The sequence below is a fragment of the Xyrauchen texanus genome, chromosome 34 (assembly GCF_025860055.1).
Source record: "Xyrauchen texanus isolate HMW12.3.18 chromosome 34, RBS_HiC_50CHRs, whole genome shotgun sequence".
NCBI lineage: Eukaryota > Metazoa > Chordata > Actinopteri > Cypriniformes > Catostomidae > Xyrauchen > Xyrauchen texanus.
The window spans coordinates 7,113,755-7,137,392 of record NC_068309.1 but is presented as its reverse complement, the minus strand read 5'-3'; the positions used below and the strand labels follow the sequence as shown (position 1 = coordinate 7,137,392).

At 37.0% G+C, this 23,638-nt stretch overlaps 1 protein-coding gene across 1 annotated transcript in view; it reads right to left on the bottom strand.

Annotated features, from left to right (window-relative positions):
- The window catches only part of LOC127627621 (AP-3 complex subunit beta-1-like), a 105,703-nt gene that overhangs the window by 43,002 nt on the left and 39,063 nt on the right, over positions 1-23,638 (bottom strand). The window contains 14 exon segments of the mRNA XM_052104081.1: positions 2,737-2,779; positions 2,865-3,036; positions 6,898-7,054; positions 7,355-7,404; positions 7,406-7,503; positions 7,648-7,778; positions 12,234-12,420; positions 12,542-12,718; positions 12,960-13,069; positions 20,424-20,556; positions 20,748-20,810; positions 20,955-21,026; positions 22,100-22,154; positions 22,275-22,372. Coding sequence (XP_051960041.1) covers positions 2,737-2,779; positions 2,865-3,036; positions 6,898-7,054; positions 7,355-7,404; positions 7,406-7,503; positions 7,648-7,778; positions 12,234-12,420; positions 12,542-12,718; positions 12,960-13,069; positions 20,424-20,556; positions 20,748-20,810; positions 20,955-21,026; positions 22,100-22,154; positions 22,275-22,372 — 1,546 coding nt within the window.

The window sequence follows — 23,638 nt, the reverse complement described above, 5'->3', positions numbered from 1 at the left end:
CAACCGATCTGGGCTTTATGGCAGAATGGCTAGACGGAAGCCTCTCCTCAGTGTAAGACACATGAAAGCCCACTTGGAATTAGCAAAAAAAGCACCTAAAAGACTCTCAGACTGTGATGAAACGAGGATTGAACTGTTTGGCCTCAATTTCAAGCATCATGCCTGGAGGAAACCAGGCACCTCTCATCACCTGTGCATTACAATCCCAACAGTGAAGCATGGTGGTGGTAGCAGCATGCTGTGGGGGTGTTTTCAGTGGTAGGGACTGGGAACTGAGATATCCTTAATGAAAACCTGGTCCAGAGCACTCAGAACTTCAGGCTGGGCCAAAGTTGACAACATGACAATGACCCTAAGCACACAGCCAAGACAACGCAAGAGTGTCTTAGGGACAACTCTGTGAATGTCCTTGAGTGGCCCAGACAGAGCCCGGAGTTGAACCCAATTGAAAATCTCTGGAGATTTTAAATACGTTTGTAAAGATATCAAAAATGTGGTTTTGCTTTGCCATTATGGGGTATAGAGTTTAGATTGATGTGAAAAAAAATTACAATTTAAAGCATTTTAGCAAAAGGCTGCAACATAACGTGAGGTCTGAATACTCTCTGAATGCACTGTATATAAGGATGGACAAAACTACATGTAAAACATTAAAGAATGTGACATTAAAATGTTTTATCAATTCATAAATTCATGACATTCATGACGCTCATGTTCCAACACTTTATAAGGTGTTTAACCTTCTGGGTTCTGAGGGTGTTTTGGGCCCTGGAGAACTTTTGACATGCCTTGACATTTGTGCTTTTTTCAGTTGCTTAAAAACACATTAATGGCTAAAGTCTGATTATACTGTATTCAGCACAAACTGGGCTACAATAATATGTGAGCAACATGTGTGTACAGGTTTGTATTTCTTGAGAAAATAACATATATGCATGGATTTTGAAAATACTGATTTTTTAAATAATTGAAATAAGGCCATATAACACATACTAAACACTTGTCCACAAGCCTTTTGAGAACTGGATCTTGTAGCCTAGAGTTTTTGCTACAAAATGATGTGAAAACCATCCTGATCACGCATTCATACAAAACAATATAGTAATTGAACTTTTGTAAGACACTTTTAGTGTTAGAAAGGTCATACGCGAGGAGGCGTGAACTATCATGAATATTGATTGTAATTCACACCTGAGGAGACAAATGACCCCTCCCCTGGGTCTATCAATGAGGAATGTGACAGAAAGAGAATGAATGTGAGGAGACTTAATGATCAAAGTTTTAAGTTAACAGAAGTAATCTGACTATACATTTTCTTTATATAAAGACATTACTTAATTTTAGACCTACACTACCATTTAAAAGTCTATTCTGCTCACCAAGACTGGATTTATTTGATTCAAAATACAGTAAAACAGTGATATTGTAAACAGTATTCTATTTAAATATATTGTAAAATGCAATTTGTGATCAAAGCTGAATTTTCAGCATCATTACTGCAGACTTCATTGTCACATGATCCTTCAGAAATCATTATAATATGCTGATTTTCTAATATGTGCATATTTAAAGTGCATTTTACTCATTTAACCTGAACACATATTTGCAAGTACAAGCTTTGTTGATGATGAGGCAGCATAAACACTAGTTAAAATATAATCTAAACAATCATATTATTTTTATATCATATTACATATCAAATTTATATCATACAGCATACAATTTAAATGCCTGCTTTAGCCGAAACAGCATTTAAATGTAACTAAAACTTGCCTATTAGGACATATTTCAAATTTCAATACTCTGAATCCTGGCTAGCAAGTCTGGAAACAGTCCCACTAGTAAAATATGTACATGTTTATATAAAATAGCATGTCAGCTAATGAAAACTAAATGACTCACTCGTCCGAAATTGTTTCCTCTGAGCGTTCATCGGAGTCCCGCTCTTCTTCTGAGGAAAATGTAAACCCTTCGTCACTATACAGGAGTTTTCTCACTTGTGTATCGTGCACTTGTGTATCGTGTATCGTCTTTCAAACGTGCAGAAAAGTGAATGAACTTTGTTTTTAAGGCACAGTCGGGACTCGTACCATTTGCATTGATCGCCTCACCACATTACCGCCCTCTGCCCGTGGGTGTGATCACATTAGAGATAATTAGCTGAGCCAGGAGAAACTGTACATCTCTTTGTTTCATACAGATTACATTGCAGGAGAATATTTGTTTTAAATTTGAATTGTTTTATTTAAAAGTAGATATTTTAAGCTTTCTTTAGACATATTTTTCATGTTTGTGTGATAAGTATTCGCTGAGTTTCAGTTCATTTTTGTTACATGTTTCAGATACATGCTCGCAAACCCAGAGACTGCTGACAGCTCACCATTTTATTTTCTTTATTTTACAAAAGCACAAGGTTTTGTTGATATTGTGAGTCCAGCGGGACGTCCTTCGACCCCAGAAGGTTAACAGCCAGTACAAAGTTTTTTCTGTGAGTTTGTGCTGGCAAGCTGTTTTGAACTACAGAAACACTCAAAAATGCCTTCATTTTGGCCAGATTCTCTTTCAAAATTACGTCAGATTCATTCGTTCTTCGATTTCACCTGAAGTATATCAGGGCCTTTAGAAGGTAGCTAGCTACACAGTAGACAGCAAGGCAGCTCACTAGGTTTTAAAGGCCTCCATATAACCCAACTCATCTTAACACAAGGATGAGTAACTATGTAGAAAGAAACTCACAGTCATCAAGGTCAAGAAGAGACACTTCCTTCTTTTCCTCAACCTGTAGAATTACACATAACATCAAAAGTATGAACAAGGATGCAGGATGTTACACATATATGTTAAAGGTGTGTCTGTCTTCTTACCTTTGCAACCGGTTTGGATTTGACAGGTTTGGACTCTGTTCCAGAGTCTGAATCGGAATCTGGTTCAGATCCAGATTCTGATTCAGAGGAGCTCCCTGAGGAAGAACTCACTGACCCTGATTCACTTTCTGATCTGGATTCAGCCTTTACAGTGTTTCTGTTCTTCTGCACCCTGCAGAGTTACACAAACACAAAGTTAAATAAATGTGAATAAAGACTGAACACAATTACTTCTATAGTAATTACTGTTACTGTCTAACTCACAGTTACAACACTCTGGATTATATACAGTATACACTGATGAGAGAAAACATTATGAGCAGTCACAAGTGAAGTGAATAATGTTGATCATCTCCTAACAAGGCCACATGTCAAGGTCTGGGTAGATTAGATGGTAAGTGAACAGTCAGTTCTTGTTGTCAACGTGTTGAATGCTGTAGAAATGGGCAGGGGTAAAGACCTGAGCGACTTTGACAAGGGCCAAATTGTTATGGCCAGCCAGGTCAGAGCATCTCTGAAACAGTAAGGCATGTGGGGTGCACTGGTCAGCAGTGGTGATACCTACCGACAGTGGTCCGAGGAGGGATAAACCACAAACTTTGGACAGGGTTTTGGGCACCCAAGTCTCAACAGCGCAAGGGCAACAAAGGTTATCCTGTCCAGACCAAACCGACAGAAGGTCTACTGTGGCACAAGCCACAGAAAATGTTAATGATGGTCATGGGAGGAATGCGTCACAACACACAGTGCCTCGAACCCTGCTGCGTATGGGGCTGCATAGCCGCAAACCGGTCAGAGGGCCTACGGTGACCCCGTCCACTGTCAAACGCGCCTACAATGGGCATGCGAGCATCATAACTGGAACTTAGAGCAGTGGAAGTAGGTCGTCTGGTCCGATGAGTGCTGTTTTCTTTTACATCACGTGGACAGCCGTGTATGCTGTTTACCTGAGGAAGTGATGGCACCAGGATGCACTTTGTGAAGACGACAAGCCGGAGGAGTGTGATGCTCTGGGCAATGTTCTAATGGGAAACCCTGGATCCAGCCATCAATTTGACATGTGCCACCTACCTAAACATCGTTGCAGACCAGGTACACCAATTCATGTCAATGGTATTCCCTGATGGCAGTGGCCTCTTTCAGCAGGACATTGTGCCCTGCCACACTGCACACATTGTTCGGAATGGTTTAGGATCATGATGAGTACAAGGTGTTGCCCTGACCTCCAAATTCCCCAGATTGAGCATCTGTGTGATGTGCTGAACCAACAAGTCTGATCCACAGCGGCTCCACCTCACAACTTACAGGACTTGAAGGATCTGCTGCTAATGTTATGGTGATAAACACAACAGGACACTTTCAGGGGTCTTGTAGAGTCCATACCTTGGCGGATCGGTGCTGTTTTGGCGGCAAGCGGAGGACAACCAGCATATTATGTAGGTGGTCATAATGTTTTGGCTAATCAGTCTATTTACAGTATTTATAAATATAGTATGTCTGTATATTCCTGCTGAGAAAAAACAAACAAACAAACAAAATGCTTAAACCAGCCTAAAGCCCAATGTATACTTCGGTTGTCCACGTTGCTGATCGCTCTGCTAAAAGAGTAGCACAAAGCAGTCGTAGTGTGGATGCGTCAAATGCACTCATTTTTGTATGTATACTTCGGTTGTCCGCGGTGCTGATCGCTCTGCGCACACCATTTAAGACAAGCCATCCGGCTTAGGTGTGTGGTAGGGCTGGCTGAATTAGCAGAGAGAACAGTGTCTGATTAATTTTGAGATGATTAAATGGTCTAATTTGGCCTTTGGATTTCATTTGCTGAGAATAATGAGTGATACACACACACACACACACACACACACACACACAGCTCAAATGCAGCATTAAAGCAGGTTGTATGTGCGTGTTAATGACAGCATTTCACAGTGGTTGAGGATGTTGGTGAGAGCCTTAAATTACATACAAAGATGGAGAGAACAGGAAAGGAAAGAGGCAAAGAGTGAATAATACACGTGGTGGTGTCATTCATGTATGCTGTTTAATTACAGTCAATAATGAAGGCAGCAGGGTCAACTACAGTAATGTAACACCACAACATGTGGAGAGAAACTGTAATGATAATGAAAGGTTTTGTCATTCCAGGTGCATCCGTTTAGCCATTATTGTGTGTTTTCTGTTTTCATCATATCTGCATTTGTGAATTATCAGTGTTCATATGCAACAATTACACTAGAATTTCTGAACTGCTGCCAATCTGTGTGTGTGTGTGCAGATGAACAGATGGAGGGTAAGATTATTGATGCCACATTTTATTAGTCACATTTTATGCAGCACATTAAACACTCACACAAACACACAGTCTAATCACTTCCAGATCTATATTGTGTGCATACACTTGTACACACTTAAGTTAATACACAAACACTCAGCTAAAACTACAACAGACTAACTCAAGCACCATGTGTTTATATATTTGTGCATATAAAAAACACAAAAATTGTTAATGCCCAGAGTGATCTATATAGTATCTATTTAACATGTATCCTTACAATTGTAGTTAACAAATCACTACACTTGGCATTATTTAAAAAGTGGTATTTTTAAAAAAATCAGGGTTTATACAGGCATCACTAAATGACTTCCTGTCCAGCAACAATCCATCACTTTCAAGGTCTCATTTAAGTGAGAGAACTTTCCTATTATTCAGAGTTTCCAACTTGTATAGCCAGTGGCGTGGACGATATTTAATAGTCGGAAACTGGTAATTCCGACAAGTAAAAGCACCATTAACAAATGTAGAAAAGAGTTAACGCCCAGGAAAAGTAACGCTCTATGTATATGGCATTTGAAAGTGTACATACATTTTTTTTATTTGTTTGTCATTATTATTATTAGCATCATCATCATCATCATCATCGTCATCGCATATAGTACATTCTATCAATTAATACGATGTCTAGGGATGTAATGGTGTCACTGTTTTATGGTATACCAAGGTTTTAAAAAGAGACGGTTATCAAACATTGACATTTATAATTCACAGTATTACTTGTTTTTTTCTTAAGTCCAAGTAAAATCACATTTACTTACACTCAAACAGATGAAAACATCAGTCACAGAGATGGTAGAAGCATTTTAAAGTGGCTAATTAAAAATGATTTGTCTTTACAAAGTACTTTATGTAACCAGTTTAAACATTCTGTCCATCATAATATAATTTTTCTAACAAATTCTACATTTCATAACACTCGTAGTAAAAACATTCAGTCAGTGAACCGGATAATTAATTTGCAGCATATAGGGTTCAAATATCAGAAATATCAACAGATAGACAGTCTCTAATGTGAATGAATGACTAGAATAAAAAAGCCATACTGTTTTACTCACAGACTAAAAGCTGTTTATTGGTATACATATATATATATATTTTTTTTCTGAACAATGTGATTTTGACCAGGTGCGAGTTATATTGAGGTGTGATATTATTTCGGAAAATACAGATAGATAGATATATATATATATATATATATATATATATATATATATATATATAATAAATATTAAACTGCTAATAATTTTAGCAAGGCACCTACCGTGATACTGTAATACCACCTTATTTTTTGGGAAGGATATCATACTATGAACATTTAATACCATTACATCCCTAATGATGTCATGAAGTTGCATATATTATAATGATGTGATTTGTCACCGTTTTGAGTATTTACATTGAGTTTAAATTTATTTGAATAACAAGTGCCAAAATGGTGCTCTCTCTTTAAGAATAGTAGCAGTTGAGAGGAGTCGCTTGGCGCCATGTGGGGGTCGGACGTGTGAATGGTGAGCTCAGATTGACTGTCTCAGAAGCGGAGGCAACTGAGACTTGTCCTTCCACCCAGATTGAGGTGAGTACCACTACCAATTGTACCAGTGTGTTTATTTAGAGAGAATGAATGTGATTGGCCAATAGGAGAGAGAGCAAGGCCTGTGATTGGTTAGTTTTTTTTTTATGATGGAGTGAGACTCGTACCTGTCTTTACTTGAGGGTTTCTGCTGTTGTAGTTGTTGGTTTTTTAGAGTTTTCTTTTTCTTGTCAGAGTCTGATTTGCTGGAGGTCTTCTCTGATTGGCTGGAACTCTTGTTTGAATCTTCGCTGCTTGCCTCGCTCTCAGATTCACTTCCTGATTCTGTTCATACACACACACATTCAACCAAAATTGAAAATTCTTGGAACATGATGTTAGGCAGAATGACAGCCTCATTCACCATGTTAGGCAGAATGACAGCCTCATTCACCATTCACATTTATTAGGTTTGGAACGACATCAGGGTGAAAAAATAATGACAGAAGTTTCATTTTATGTGGAACTATACCTTTGGAATTTTTAAGACCAAAAAGGCATTCATTTACTGAAATATTCTCATAAAACAATGCACACAGATACCAAAAAAAGAAAATCACAAAAAACTCCTTATTAATACCTTACCTTCACTGCTGCTGCTACTGTCCTCACTACTGCTCACGCTCCACTTCTTCCTCCTCCTCCTCCTCCTCTTCAGAATCAGAGTAGAACTTCTCTTTTGATTTAGCAGATTTGGCTTTACCGAGCGCTGGTCCACCAGTCTCCTTTGCCTGCTGCAACATTGAGGAAATTAAATCATCATTAGCCTTAGACAGATCAGTACTCTGAGGCCATTATATTTGATTATAGACTGAAGTTTTATGAGGATTATATAAGATAAAACAAGAAAAATACAATAACAGAAAAGGGAGGCCTACCGGTTCGAAAACCTCCACATTTCTCACTGAATGGTCGGGAGCGACAGCCGGCCAATCAGAGAGCTCCAGGTACCCAGTGGCCTGTGTATTGAGAGTATGAGACAGCGTGCCGAGTTGAAAACGATCCCGATCTGAGAGAGAAACAAAGTAGAGAGGATAAGAGATATATAACATGGACATGAAGAGACAATCAGATCAAATGATTCTACCAAGATTAAGCCCAAGTGTTCTGTTCTGCTCAATTCTAAATTATAAAATTATATTTTATTTTTTTATTTATACAATAAAAAATAAATCAAATCTCAAAAATGATGTTGGACTGCTCAAACAAAAGGAGTAATGTTGCAATACAAATCCCACAGTGTATACAATTTTAAACTGAATCAACCTACAAATGGCTTACTTATAGTTGTCTCTGCATATTTTAACATCGGAAAAAAAGATTTTATTAAAAATATTTTTCGTAAAAATAAGTCCTTTTCATCTTTTAGTTTAAGTATCCAATAATTACCCGACTCGAGACAGGACAGAGTAATAGAGCGAGAGACAGATGGAGAAAGAGAGGGGAACGGTTGATTTGAGATAAGCCCTTTGTATTATCAGTAGATTATCAGCATGCTGGTACAGACTATTGATGAGTTCTTTAGGTGAAGACCTCATAGAGCCAAATAAAGTGACTGTCAGTTCACCTTCATCACAGAGATCAGCTTATACATCTCAAATGTGACTTTAAAAACATACAAAAACATGTCTCTTTGAGTTTCATCATGGAGATACATTATCAGCCTTTACAAACTTTATTACCTCCTATTAAGAGTGGGACACGCTTTACCAAGCACTGAGAATGATACTCAGCACAACAAAATTACCCCTGATGACAGCCGGCATCAATCATATGCCGCACATCCTCTGCGCTTCAACAAAATCCATCCATCCATCCATGCATCTACAGGAGTAAATGAGTAACACCCTTTTCCTGCTTGTGAGCATAATCACTCCGTTTAATTGTAGGTGAAGTACGTGAACGTAAAGGAGGAGAAAATGAACGTATGGGCGTGTGTGGTCGGACAGGGCTGCCGGATTTGATTCGCATCAGATTGCAGATATCAAATTGCCTCAAAATCCAACAATTCAATTCTGTATGAAAAAGCATAGCCTCTAGATTCATGCCGCTAATCCGTAAAAAAACTCAGGCTTCGGGGTGGGAAAATAACCGTGGCTTTGTGCTCTCGGTTTCAGTATTTCTCTGTGCTGTATTGATATTTATGGGTTAACGTTGCTGTCATGGCTTGGAGGGCAGAATTCCCATGACGGTGTTGTGTTTTTCAGTTTATTGTGATAGTTCTGGCACCCTGCTGGAATGGAATGATGTGATGAAATAGAGGAACAAAGGAGAAGAGTGAAAGAAATCAATGTCAGCATAACTTCTTAAAGATGTGGCTGTGTAATTTGGAATCAGAGCATGACGCCATACCAATTCCATTATATATATTTTTTAACTATGACAACTGTTTTATCAGGAACTAAAGCTTTTAAGTTTACTTGAGTGATATGGCCTAGAGGTTAACGGTCTGGGAGGGTAGCTGAAAGGTGGTTAGTTCGAACCCTGTCTGAGATGGTTTAAGCATTTGTAGTTGCTTTTGTTTGTCTGTAGGTGATTTAACACCATACTAGATCCCATGGCTATTTTCATGATGAAAAACAATACAGTATAAGGTATAGTGATTAAAAACCTATTTTAAAGATTTTTAACATCTATATGTGATAAAAACATTTCAAACTCTTTCAGGACTGACTTTGCAGTAGTTTGCAAAAGTTTCCATTTATGTTTTGTTTTTTTCTCAATTTTGTTAATGCATAAATATCGTCATAAACAGACGTGACAGTTGTGAAAACGGCCCTTATCAATAGTCTACATGCAGGGCACCAGATAAGGGGGTACAACTGAACCCTTTATCCCGGGCCTGGGCTTAAGGTGGGCCCGGAGTGTAGAGGGGGTCCACACAAAATGTTATTCCATATCGTAGACTGCACCTACATGTGTTTAGCAGGAGATGTGGATATAAATAAGGAGACAGCGTGCAAGCGTGCAACCGCGCAACCCGTCCAGGTAGCACACGTTGATGGGATAACTGGGCCAATTTTTTAACATTTAAATACTCACTGGCTGTGTCTGAAATAGTTCACTCATTCACTTTTTCCTATATAGTGAATGGCAGTGAGTGCTCTATATCAGCAAGGAGTGAGTGATTTCGGACTCTGACATATGCAGAGATAGAGGGAAAGAGTGATGGAGCTGACGGGTGGCATAATAGCTAAACACAGTCTCACCTTGTTTTGAGTGAACCCTTGGAATTTCGAAATGTCTTGATCCTAATAATTGGAGAGGTCTGTTAGGTTTATATTTCAACAAGCATATCTGCAATGTATTTAGGTCCTAGGCCATTGAGTGATTTATATTCAGAATGAGATTTATTGGCAAGTATGTGCACATATAAAAGGAATTGGTGACAGAGCTTTCAGTACACAAACATTACAACAAGACAGAGATAACAAAATATAGAATAAATGTAAAAAGTGAATAGAAAGTCAGAAATTTGCATACACCTTAGCTGTTCCTGACATTTAATTGTAGAAAACATTCCCTGTCTTAAGTTAGTTAGGATCACTAATTTAAGGATGTGAAATGTCTGGGTAGTGAGTATTGACGCTGACTATCACCCCTAGAGTCGCGAGTTTGAATCCAGGGCGTGCTGAGTGACTCCAGCCAAGTCTCCAAAGCAACCAAACTGGCCCAGTTACTAGGAAGGGCAGAGACACATTGGGAACCTTCTTGTGGTCGCTATAATGTGTGGTTCTTGCTCTCAGTGGGGCATGTGGGGAGTTGTGTGTGGATGCCACTGAGAACAGCATAGGCCTCCACAAGCTCATGTCTCTGATATCGCCACGTGATAAGGAGCGGTGTTTTGGAGCCACGTGATAAGGAGCGGTATTTGGCTCACTATATTTTAATCAAGTAACATTTTTAAATAAAGTAAAATAATACAGTCAGCATGAAATAAAACATTTCAGGAAAGAAGGAAGCTGTAAACTGCAGTCTCTCGCCCGCGCTCTCTCTTACGCCTGTGCACTCTCTCCCAGCTCATGAGTCCTCCGGCGGTGGATTATTGGCAGTAATCCGTAAGTGAGTGTACATCTGATGTACACTCAAAATCAGAGTGCATTGTGGGTAAGTGAATGAATGTAGGGAACGAGTAGTTCACTCAGAATTTGGATGCTACTACAAAATGGCCAACACTTGAAATAGTGCGCTATATAGTGGATAGGGGCAATTTTTGACACAGCAACTGTTTCAAAAGTTTAACTACCAGACATAAAGGATATGCGTGTAAACATGATTTTAGTGTGATAAAATCACTTACAAACCTTTTCTGTGTAAAGTTAACATCGTTAACATGATCAACAAACCCCAAAACGACTGTAAAACAATTTTACAGCACAAGTAATACAAGTTTGCAAGTAATGCAAGTGCTTTTTTTAAATTATAAGCTTCACATTTCTGCCTTTAAACCCTCCAAATCTTGCCCACATTCACATCCATTGTAAGTGATTCACTGTAATCTCGATTTTTGCTTTTTTTTTTTTTTTAAAGGAGAATGATTGTGGCAATCAACATTATACCACAAATGTGGTCGATTGTGCTTAACTTGTACTGAACCCGGAACATTCCTTTAAGTGCTTCAGTCAGAACTCTGAGCAAGCGCCACCCTCTAACAGTCTGGAAAGCATTGCTTGTTATTTTTCCATGATGTGCTTGACATTTGTGTGGAACTGCCCAATATACGCACAGTATGAATTTTTTATGTTCTATCATATACAGTACATACATGTGAAATGTGAGTTCTGTTATTTTGAACTGCAAAGACAGAAATACCTAAATGTTTTAGAAGTACAAATTAAAAATATTCATATAAATTATCATGCTGTCATATTTAGTTATGTGTATGCCTGTCATGAGTTCAACAGATCCAATCCATGTTCAATTGAAATTATTTATTGTTTTTTATTTATTGTAAAAAAGTGTTTGTACCTCTTTGGAAATTCTTAAAGCATAATTCCAAAGTACAACATTGATCTGATGACAAAATAAGGAAAGTGGCTAAATATTGGCATCGGCCTAGTGTTTTTGTTAAAATCGGTATTGGCCAAAAATATCCACATTGATGCATTCTTAATCAAAACGGAAAGTAATATTGAACTGATAAAAGCTAAGGGTTAGGTTATAGTTATATATTCAACATAGACATTTTTAATGACTTTCTATGACTTTTCCAGGCCCGAATATTACAATAATTACACAGTTGTACATTTTTAGCACCACAAGTTACCTCAGGTTGATTCAGGTGGAATGTTTCTGTAAGAAGTCAATATCAAAAAGTCTCTGCTAAATGACTGCTTACATTCTAAATGATCTGAACCTCAATATTTCAAAGGGACTTCAATTTTGATTGGTGTTACTATAAATACCAGAAGGTCTCTAATAGTTTTTGGTTGAGAATGTGTAATCAGTATGCATGTGTTTTTACCTTTAAAGGCAGACTCCAGTACAGGAGCCGGTTTGGGCGCCATCAGGATGCGTCTAGCATATTTACTGAGAGCTCCGCTCTTCTCATTCGGAACGATAAGTTGACGTATGAACCGCGTTCGGTCCCTGATGTCATAGTTCTGATCGTACTTGCCCAAGTTCAGAATATATTGAGTCAGCAATTTAGTCTGTGTTAGAGTGGATGAGAAATATACAAATTTGCATTATAAAATGATACAGGAAGAGCACAGTGCAACCACATGAGCAAGACAAATCAAATCAAAATGAAAAGAAGCATGTCCATTTTACCTGTTTTGAATTGGTCAGGTAGAGTTTGGCCGCAAGGTTGACGATCTGGAGTTTGACGATGTCCTCCTCGTCAGTGAAGGTCTTGGCCATCTTTCGCAGAACATCAGGGGCAATTTTAGGCACGTGTTCACAATACTCACCCATCAGCCACAGGATGCTGGCTCTTGCCATTGGGACCTGCAAAGGAAATGCATTTAAAAAATATATAGAACACAAACTACTATTAAGTTATATAACTATTGTATTCTTTGTATCATGCCTTCAACACCAAGTTAGTATGCACTTACAATGTACATAATTCAAATGCAGAACTTTACTTCCTAACACAATATTATCAAGTCAGACCGCAAACAAGTACACACTAACACCATAACATTACTGCAATGCACTACTGTGTAATTTTGTATACTTCTCTTACAGTAATGTTGTCGAAGAGGTTGGCCATGTGTTTGATGATGTCACTGTGCTGTGATGGTTGCGTCTGCAGGAGTTTCTTTATCACCACTACACTCTCTGCAACAACAGTTTCTATGGAGACAAGAAACATACAAATACACTGATTGTCAACAATACACTTTGACGGTAATAACATAAATGGTAAACACATTTTTATTTTCAATATTTTAATGTAGAACTGCTAGCTAATAAAATTAAAAGGTACTCATTTGAAAGCTTGAAATTTGGACTTTCCAATCGGACCAACTCTTAAATTCTGCCATTTAAAAGGTGCACTCAGTAACTTTTATCTTTGAGTCATCTGGACTTACACTGACACGTAGTGGCTTAGATTTACATTTTTCAATTTTACGCATTTGGCAGACGCTTTTGTCCAAAGCGACTTACAGTGCACTTATTAAAGGGACAATCCCCGAGCAACCTGGAGTTAAGTGCCTTGCTCAAGGACACAATGGTGGTGGCTGTGGGGATCGAACCAGCGACCTTCTGATTAACAGTTATGTGCTTTAGCCCACTATGCCACCACCCTGCAGCATCATTTAAAATCAACAGTTTTCAGTTTAAGATGCCATTGTAGAAATGTTGTATTCAGTCACCCATGATTATTTTATTAAGCAATGAGTGAAAGTGTCAAATAACAGGACGGTTACTGAGATTAAGCAAGTAGTTTTCTGCTGGTCATGTGATTCTAGCATGGCAGCCCCCATGTGCGGACCCACTACATGTAGAATAAAACAGCTTTTATAAGGTCTTCATCTCATGCGATTATGTTTTCCTACATAAATTTCAAAATTACAATTCATCTCTTTAGGAGTTAAACTTTGACGGATGTAAAATGAAACAGAAATGTGCCTATATTACAGATATATGATGATGTTAATGAGAAATAAATGAAAATACACTTGTATTTTCTTGTATGTACCCATTTGTATGAGTATTTACAGTAATCTTTTATGTGCCCATTTGTATGAGCATTTATGGTAATCTTCATATGTGTCCATTTTATGAGCATTTACGGTAATCTTCATATGTGTCCATTTGTATGAGTATCTACAGTAATCTTCATATGTGTCCATTTGTATGAGTATCTACAGTAATCTTCATATGTGTCCATTTGTATGAGCATCTACGGTAATCTTCATATGTGTCCATTTGTATGAGTATTTACGGTAATCTTCATATGTGCCCATTTGTATGAGTATCTACAGTAATCTTCATATGTGCCCATTTGTATGAGTATTTATGGTAATCTTCATGTGTGTGCATTTGTATGAGTATCTACGGTAATCTTCATATGTGCCCATTTGTATGAGTATCTACAGTAATCTTCATATGTGCCCATTTGTATGAGTATCTACAGTATTCTTCATATGTGCCCATTTGTATGAGTATTTACGGTAATCTTCATATGTGCCCATTTGTATGAGTATCTACAGTAATCTTCATATGTGCCCATTTGTATGAGTATCTACGGTAATCTTCATATGTGCCCATTTGTATGAGTATCTACAGTATTCTTCATATGTGCCCATTTGTATGAGCACTTATGGTAATCTTCATATGTGTCCATTTGTATGAGCATTTACGGTAATCTTCATATGTGTCCATTTGTATGAGTATTTACGGTAATCTTCATATGTGCCCATTTGTATGAGTATCTACAGTAATCTTCATATGTGCCCATTTATATGAGTATTTATGGTAATCTTCATGTGTGTGCATTTGTATGAGTATCTACAGTAATCTTCATATGTGCCCATTTGTATGAGTATCTACGGTAATCTTCATATGTGCCCATTTGTATGAGTATCTACAGTAATCTTCATGTGTGTGGATTTGTATGAGTATTTACGGTAATCTTCATATGTGCCCATTTGTATGAGTACCTACAGTAATCTTCATATGTGTCCATTTGTATGAGTATTTACGGTAATCTTCATATGTGCCCATTTGTATGAGCATTTACGGTAATCTTCATGTGTGCCCATTTGTATGAGTATCAACAGTAATCTTCATATGTGCCCATTTGTATGAGTATCTACAGTAATCTTCATATGTGTCCATTTGTATGAGTATTTACGGTAATCTTCATATGTGTCCATTTGTATGAGCATTTACGGTAATCTTCATATGTGTCCATTTGTATGAGTATTTACGGTAATCTTCATATGTGCCCATTTGTATGAGTATCTACAGTAATCTTCATATGTGCCCATTTGTATGAGTATTTATGGTAATCTTCATGTGTGCATTTGTATGAGTATCTACGGTAATCTTCATATGTGCCCATTTGTATGAGTATCTACGGTAATCTTCATATGTGCCCATTTGTATGAGTATCTACAGTAATCTTCATGTGTGTGGATTTGTATGAGTATTTACGGTAATCTTCATATGTGCCCATTTGTATGAGTATCTACAGTAATCTTCATATGTGTCCATTTGTATGAGTATTTACGGTAATCTTCATATGTGCCCATTTGTGTGAGCATTTACGGTAATCTTCATGTGTGCCCATTTGTATGAGTATCAACAGTAATCTTCATATGTGCCCATTTGTATGAGTATCTACAGTAATCTTCATATGTGTGCATTTGTATGAGTATTTACGGTAATCTTCATATGTGCCCATTTGTATGAGCATTTACGGTAATCTTCATGTGTGCCCATTTGTATGAGTATCTACAGTAATCTTCATGTGTGCCCATTTGTATGAGTATCTACAGTATTCTTCATATGTGCCCATTTGTATGAGTATCTACAGTATTCTTCATATGTGCCCATTTGTATGAGTATCTACAGTAATCTTCATGTGTGTCCATTTGTATGAGTATCAACAGTAATCTTCATATGTGCCCATTTGTATGAGTATCTACAGTAATCTTCATATGTGCCCATTTGTATGAGTATTTATGGTAATCTTCGTGTGTGCATTTGTATGAGTATCTACGGTAATCTTCATGTGTGCCCATTTGTATGAGTATCAACAGTAATCTTCATATGTGCCCATTTGTATGAGTATCTACAGTAATCTTCATGTGTGCCCATTTGTATGAGTATCTACAGTAATCTTCATATGTGCCCATTTGTATGAGTATCTACAGTAATCTTCATATGTGCCCATTTGTATGAGTATTTATGGTAATCTTCGTGTGTGCCCATTTGTATGAGTATCTACAGTAATCTTCATATGTGCCCATTTGTATGAGTATCTACAGTATTCTTCATATGTGCCCATTTGTATGAGTATCTACAGTAATCTTCATGTGTGCCCATTTGTATGAGTATCTACAGTAATCTTCATATGTGCCCATTTGTATGAGTATCTACAGTATTCTTCATATGTGCCCATTTGTATGAGTATCTACAGTAATCTTCATGTGTGCCCATTTGTATGAGTATCAACAGTAATCTTCATATGTGCCCATTTGTATGAGTATCTACAGTAATCTTCATGTGTGCCCATTTGTATGAGTATCTACAGTAATCTTCATATGTGCCCATTTGTATGAGTATCTACAAATCTTCATATGTGCCCATTTGTATGAGTATCTACAGTAATCTTCATATGTGCCCATTTGTATGAGTATCTACAGTAATCTTCATATGTGCCCATTTGTATGAGTATCTACAGTAATCTTCATATGTGCCCATTTGTATGAGTATCTACAGTAATCTTCATATGTGCCCATTTGTATGAGTATCTACAGTATTCTTCATATGTGCCCATTTGTATGAGTATCTACAGTATTCTTCATGTGTGCCCATTTGTATGAGTATCTACAGTAATCTTCATATGTGCCCATTTGTATGAGTATCTACAGTAATCTTCATGTGTGCCCATTTGTATGAGTATCTACAGTAATCTTCATATGTGCCCATTTGTATGAGTATCTACAGTAATCTTCATATGTGCCCATTTGTATGAGTATTTATGGTAATCTTCGTGTGTGCATTTGTATGAGTATCTACAGTAATCTTCATGTGTGCCCATTTGTATGAGTATCAACAGTAATCTTCATATGTGCCCATTTGTATGAGTATCTACAGTAATCTTCATATGTGCCCATTTGTATGAGTATCTACAAATCTTCATATGTGCCCATTTGTATGAGTATCTACAGTAATCTTCATATGTGCCCATTTGTATGAGTATCTACAGTAATCTTCATATGTGCCCATTTGTATGAGTATCTACAGTAATCTTCATATGTGCCCATTTGTATGAGTATCTACAGTAATCTTCATATGTGCCCATTTGTATGAGTATCTACAGTATTCTTCATATGTGCCCATTTGTATGAGTATCTACAGTAATCTTCATGTGTGCCCATTTGTATGAGTATCTACAGTATTCTTCATATGTGCCCATTTGTATGAGTATCTACAGTATTCTTCATATGTGCCCATTTGTATGAGTATCTACAGTAATCTTCATATGTGCCCATTTGTATGAGTATCTACAGTATTCTTCATATGTGCCCATTTGTATGAGTATCTACAGTAATCTTCATATGTGCCCATTTGTATGAGTATCTACAGTATTCTTCATATGTGCCCATTTGTATGAGTATCAACAGTAATCTTCATATGTGCCCATTTGTATGAGTATCAACAGTAATCTTCATATGTGCCCATTTGTATGAGTATCTACAGTATTCTTCATATGTGCCCATTTGTATGAGTATCTACAGTATTCTTCATATGTGCCCATTTGTATGAGTATCTACAGTAATCTTCATATGTGCCCATTTGTATGAGTATCTACAGTAATCTTTATGTGTGCCCATTTGTATGAGTATCAACAGTAATCTTCATATGTGCCCATTTGTATGAGTATCTACAGTAATCTTTATGTGTGCCCATTTGTATGAGTATCTACAGTAATCTTCATATGTGCCCATTTGTATGAGTATCTACAAATCTTCATATGTGCCCATTTGTATGAGTATCTACAGTAATCTTCATATGTGCCCATTTGTATGAGTATCTACAGTAATCTTCATATGTGCCCATTTGTATGAGTATCTACAGTAATCTTCATATGTGCCCATTTGTATGAGTATCTACAGTAATCTTCATATGTGCCCATTTGTATGAGTATCTACAGTATTCTTCATATGTGCCCATTTGTATGAGTATCTACAGTAATCTTCATATGTGCCCATTTGTATGAGTATCTACAGTATTCTTCATCTGTGCCCATTTGTATGAGTATCTACAGTATTCTTCATGTGTGCCCATTTGTATGAGTATCTACAGTATTCTTCATATGTGCCCATTTGTATGAGTATCTACAGTAATCTTCATATGTGCCCATTTGTATGAGTATCTACAGTATTCTTCATATGTGCCCATTTGTATGAGTATCTACAGTAATCTTCATATGTGCCCATTTGTATGAGTATCTACAGTAATCTTCATATGTGCCCATTTGTATGAGTATCTACAGTAATCTTCATATGTGCCCATTTGTATGAGTATCTACAGTAATCTTCATATGTGCCCATTTGTATGAGTATCTACAGTATTCTTCATATGTGCCCATTTGTATGAGTATCTACAGTAATCTTCATATGTGCCCATTTGTATGAGTATCTACAGTATTCTTCATCTGTGCCCATTTGTATGAGTATCTACAGTATTCTTCATGTGTGCCCATTTGTATGAGTATCTACAGTATTCTTCATATGTGCCCATTTGTATGAGTATCTACAGTAATCTTCATATGTGCCCATTTGTATGAGTATCTACAGTAATCTTCATATGTGCCCATTTGTATGAGTATCTACAGTATTCTTCATATGTGCCCATTTGTATGAGTATCTACAGTAATCTTCATATGTGCCCATTTGTATGAGTATCTACAGTAATCTTCATGTGTGCCCATTTGTATGAGTATCTACAGTATTCTTCATATGTGCCCATTTGTATGAGTATCTACAGTAATCTTCATATGTGCCCATTTGTATGAGTATCTACAGTATTCTTCATCTGTGCCCATTTGTATGAGTATCTACAGTATTCTTCATATGTGCCCATTTGTATGAGTATCTACAGTAATCTTCATGTGTGCCCATTTGTATGAGTATCTACAGTATTCTTCATATGTGCCCATTTGTATGAGTATCTACAGTAATCTTCATATGTGCCCATTTGTATGAGTATCTACAGTATTCTTCATATGTGCCCATTTGTATGAGTATCAACAGTAATCTTCATATGTGCCCATTTGTATGAGTATCAACAGTAATCTTCATATGTGCCCATTTGTATGAGTATCTACAGTATTCTTCATATGTGCCCATTTGTATGAGTATCTACAGTATTCTTCATATGTGCCCATTTGTATGAGTATCTACAGTATTCTTCATATGTGCCCATTTGTATGAGTATCTACAGTAATCTTCATATGTGCCCATTTGTATGAGTATCTACAGTAATCTTCATGTGTGTCCATTTGTATGAGTATCAACAGTAATCTTCATATGTGCCCATTTGTATGAAAATTTATGGTAATTTTCAATAAATATACAATAAAATACAAGCACATGCTTTTCACTCTTAACCTAGTGTTTTTATCCACCTCAATGCATGATGTTACATTGTGTTTGGTCTTGTTTTAATTGAAACCCTTTTCTGTAGGTAAAGATGTGCTAATTTTCATATTCTGTTTATGTTTCATTAAGTAATAAGCAAAATGATTGCCCCATCCAAGATTCATACATGCCTGTTTTTTGTAGCGTTTTTGTTTCTTGCTTCATGAAACATAAATAGAATATGGGAAACTGGCATGTTATTAATAAAATCAGATTATCCTGTAAAAAAACAGCCTAGCTTTCACTGTCACACACGCTGTTGCTTGAGCCTGGAACAACTTGGTAAATCTTACAATTATAAGGGACATAATAAGAGAAACTTCAACTAATTCCTACATTTTAAATTTCAAAAATGTTTTGAGGAGTTTTAGAGGTCATCGAAACTGTGACATGCATTTGCCAGAAAGAATATTCACATTTGCATCTGTGTAAAATAACATGTAAATTTTGTTTGTTTGTACACTGTAAGATGTGATGAATGATGTGATGTGGTGCCATCTTCAGGCAATCATATGCACTGCTACTAACAACAACACAAAAATTATGTGGTAGAGGGACAGTTCACCCAAAAATGAAAATTCTGTCATTTACTCAACCTCATGTTGTTCCAAATCTGCATGACTTCTTTCTTCCATGGAACACAAAGGGAGACGTTAGGCAAAATGTTAGCCTCAGTCACCATTCACTTTTATTGTATGAAAAAAAGATGCAACAAAAGAAAATGGTGACTTAGGCCATCATTCTGGTTTGGAACAACAGGAGGGTGTGTAAATGAACACAATTTTCATTTGAGGTGAGAAAAGTGATGGTTAAAGGCAGAGTGTTACCATCTCTGTTGGACAGCAGGAGTACGAGTCCATTGAGGCAGGTGTCTGTAACCTCTGTGATATTTGTGGCACATCTGCCGATAGCCTGGACGGTGGCTGCCGCAAAAAGCTTGTCCTGACTTTTTACATATGTCTGAAACACACACACACAGTTTCTTAAAATCACTACACTTCAACAGTGTTTCAAAACCTAGCTGCCCACCTAGACAGCATTTTTGGGCAACATAAATGCATTCAAACATCCCTTGATGCCCAAAAATGCTTTCTGGATAAGCAGTTCACCAGGTTTTTCCAGCACATAATAGGAGAGAGGCGAATCTTTACCTGAAATTCTCGCAGTATAATGGAAATGTTTGCTTCATTTGCCAAGTTGGTCAAAATCTCCAGCTGCAGAATTTAAACAGACAAGACAAACATCCGCTAAACACCAAAACATCAATAAAAAGACAGGTATGATAAAGTTTTATGGCTACTGTGCATTAACACAGATGAACAAACACACAAATATGTAAAATAAGATATTTTAATCACCTTGAGTGTTTTGATGTGAGTGGCGTCTGTCGACCTCACATAGAAGCTCTTCATGAAGGGTTCAAACATTCCCTATAAACACAAACACAACAGTGTTTACCTCAATATTTACCTAAACTTACTACAGTGTTTACCTCAGTATCTACCTAACTTTTACCTCATTCAACCAACATTTACCTTCGATTTGACCAAAACTTATACCTTCTTTACCTCAGATTTTACCTCAATTTATACCTCAGTGTTTACCCAATTATCATTTTACCTCATTCAATGTTTACCTTGGATTTTACCTTGGATTTTACCTCAGTGTTTACCTCAAAATTTATTTTGGGTTTACCTCACATTTTGAAATCAGTTGCCATTAAGTTTTACCTCAGATTTTACCTCAACTTATACCTCAGTGTTTACCTGAATTTCTCCTTCAGTGTTTACCTTAGTATCATTTTACCTCATTCAATGTTTACGTCAACTCTTACCTTACATTTTATCTCAAACTTTCCCCTCAAGTGTTTACCTCAAATTGCACCTCAACTTTTACCTCAGTGTTTACCTAAACTTCATCTCAGATTTTCATTTAATGTATCCATTAACTTTTACCTCAGATTTGACCTAATCTTATACCTCAATTTATACCCGTTTTTCCTAAACTTTCACATCAGTGTTTACCTTGGTATCATTTTACCTCATTCAATGTTTACGTCAAATTTAACCTTTTATTTTACCTCAGATTTCATCTCCTCATTTACCTCAACTTTTATCTTGTGTTTACCTCAGATTTGACCTCAACTTTTACCTAAATGTTTACCTCTTATCTCAGATTTTAAAATGTACTATTAACTTTTACCATAGACTATACCTCAGTATTACTTTTACTATAGTAATAGTATTACTAAAGTATTGTTATATTAACAGTATAACTTATACCTCAGTGTTTACTGCAATTTTACCCAGGATTTTATCTCAATGTTTACCTCAGATCTTACCTTAGTATTTAGCTCAGTGTTTACCTCAGATTTGATCTCAGTGCTTACCATAAATTTTACAAGAAAGGTTTTGATTGTCCACACACTGTTACAATGTTTATTTAAAATATGCTCATATTTTAAATACTGATTTCATGCAAGACGAGTGTTGTGTGACTGTACCTTCCTCTGGATGGACATGGTGGCAATGTTCTGCAACACTACATACTGAACTTCCCTGAAACAAGAGAGAGAGAGAGAGAGAGAGAGAAAATGGGCCCAAAAGAGGAATAAGTGTTTTGATTTCTTCAAAATATCTCCAGTAGAGGCTAAAGTTTCTTTAATGAGTATGTGTTACCTTTGGCTCCTCAGAAGCCTCACCAGGGACTTAGTGATGATACTGATTTCATGTTTAGGGGCCAAATGCCAGTAGAGCTGAGCTACTGCCATCACAACCTGACAGGAGAGATTATATATGTTTTTTAATGCATTGGCAATGTATGGCACTATGATTCACAATGTGCTTTTTTGTAAGAGGGACAAGGTGATGTGTAGGGATGGAAAGGAAGAGAGAAAGACAGGTGGACATAAAAAAGTAGCCGTTGAAAGAGAGAAAGATTAATGGAAGACGGGAAGAGTCAAAGAGAGATGTGAAAAGAGGGAAAGAGAGAGATAGAAAAAGAGATAGATGGTGATAGATTAGGAAGCCTTCAATGTATGTAATGATTTTGTCTTCCCCAAATTACTTTGACCCCAATATACGAACAGGACAGCAGACTTCAACACATCAACTGCTAAACCAGCAGAGAGAGAGAGAGAGAGAGAGAGAGAGAGAGTGTGAGAGAGAGAGAGAGAGAGAGATGATAAAGACAGTGTGCACACTGAGTGTAAAACAAAGCAAGACAAGTTTTAATCAAAAACATCTCTCTCTCTCTCTCTCTCGCTCTCACACACACACACTACAAACACCACACATACACAGTCATACACAAACATAAACCCACACACAGACCTTGAGCCTGCTGGCTGACGGAGTGTTCGAGTCATTTTGTGTGTGAAAAATTACCAGAATTTTTCAGAAAAATTACGTTTTCTGAACACATTTCTGTGTGTGTGTGTGTGTGTGTGTGTGTGTGTGTGTGTGTGTGTCAACAAGATAGAGCTGTGTCAGGTACAGCCTTGGCCATACTTGTATCTGAAAACACACAAACACTCACACTTTACCACAAAAAACACACACAGTTACCTCCTGAAGGCCATCACAATTTCTCAGAGTCAAACAGTAAGTACCGGTAAGTCATTTTAGAAAGAATGAGAGAGAAAGCGATCTCAGATGTGTGTAAATATGAGTGTGTGTGTAAAGGGGTGTTCACACAGGAGACGTTATTGAGTTTTGCCTATTGTTTTAATCGTTGTCTATGTACACATGCAGTTGCATCACGTCACACTGTTGTTTTTTTACATATCCAGCAATCAACGTTTTTAAGCCGGCGTGTAAAGTTACAAAATTATATAACCATTTTTACACATCACAGCGCATTAATAGCAGGGTTTCATTCATGTTTTTATGCAAATGTTGGGATATTGCATAAAAAACACTGGACTGAAACACCAAGATTTGAATACATTTTCTACAAGCTGCATAAAAACATCTTCTCACATAAACTACAATGAAAAAAATATTCAGAATTTTTCACAACTTAATAAAATTCACAACTTGGA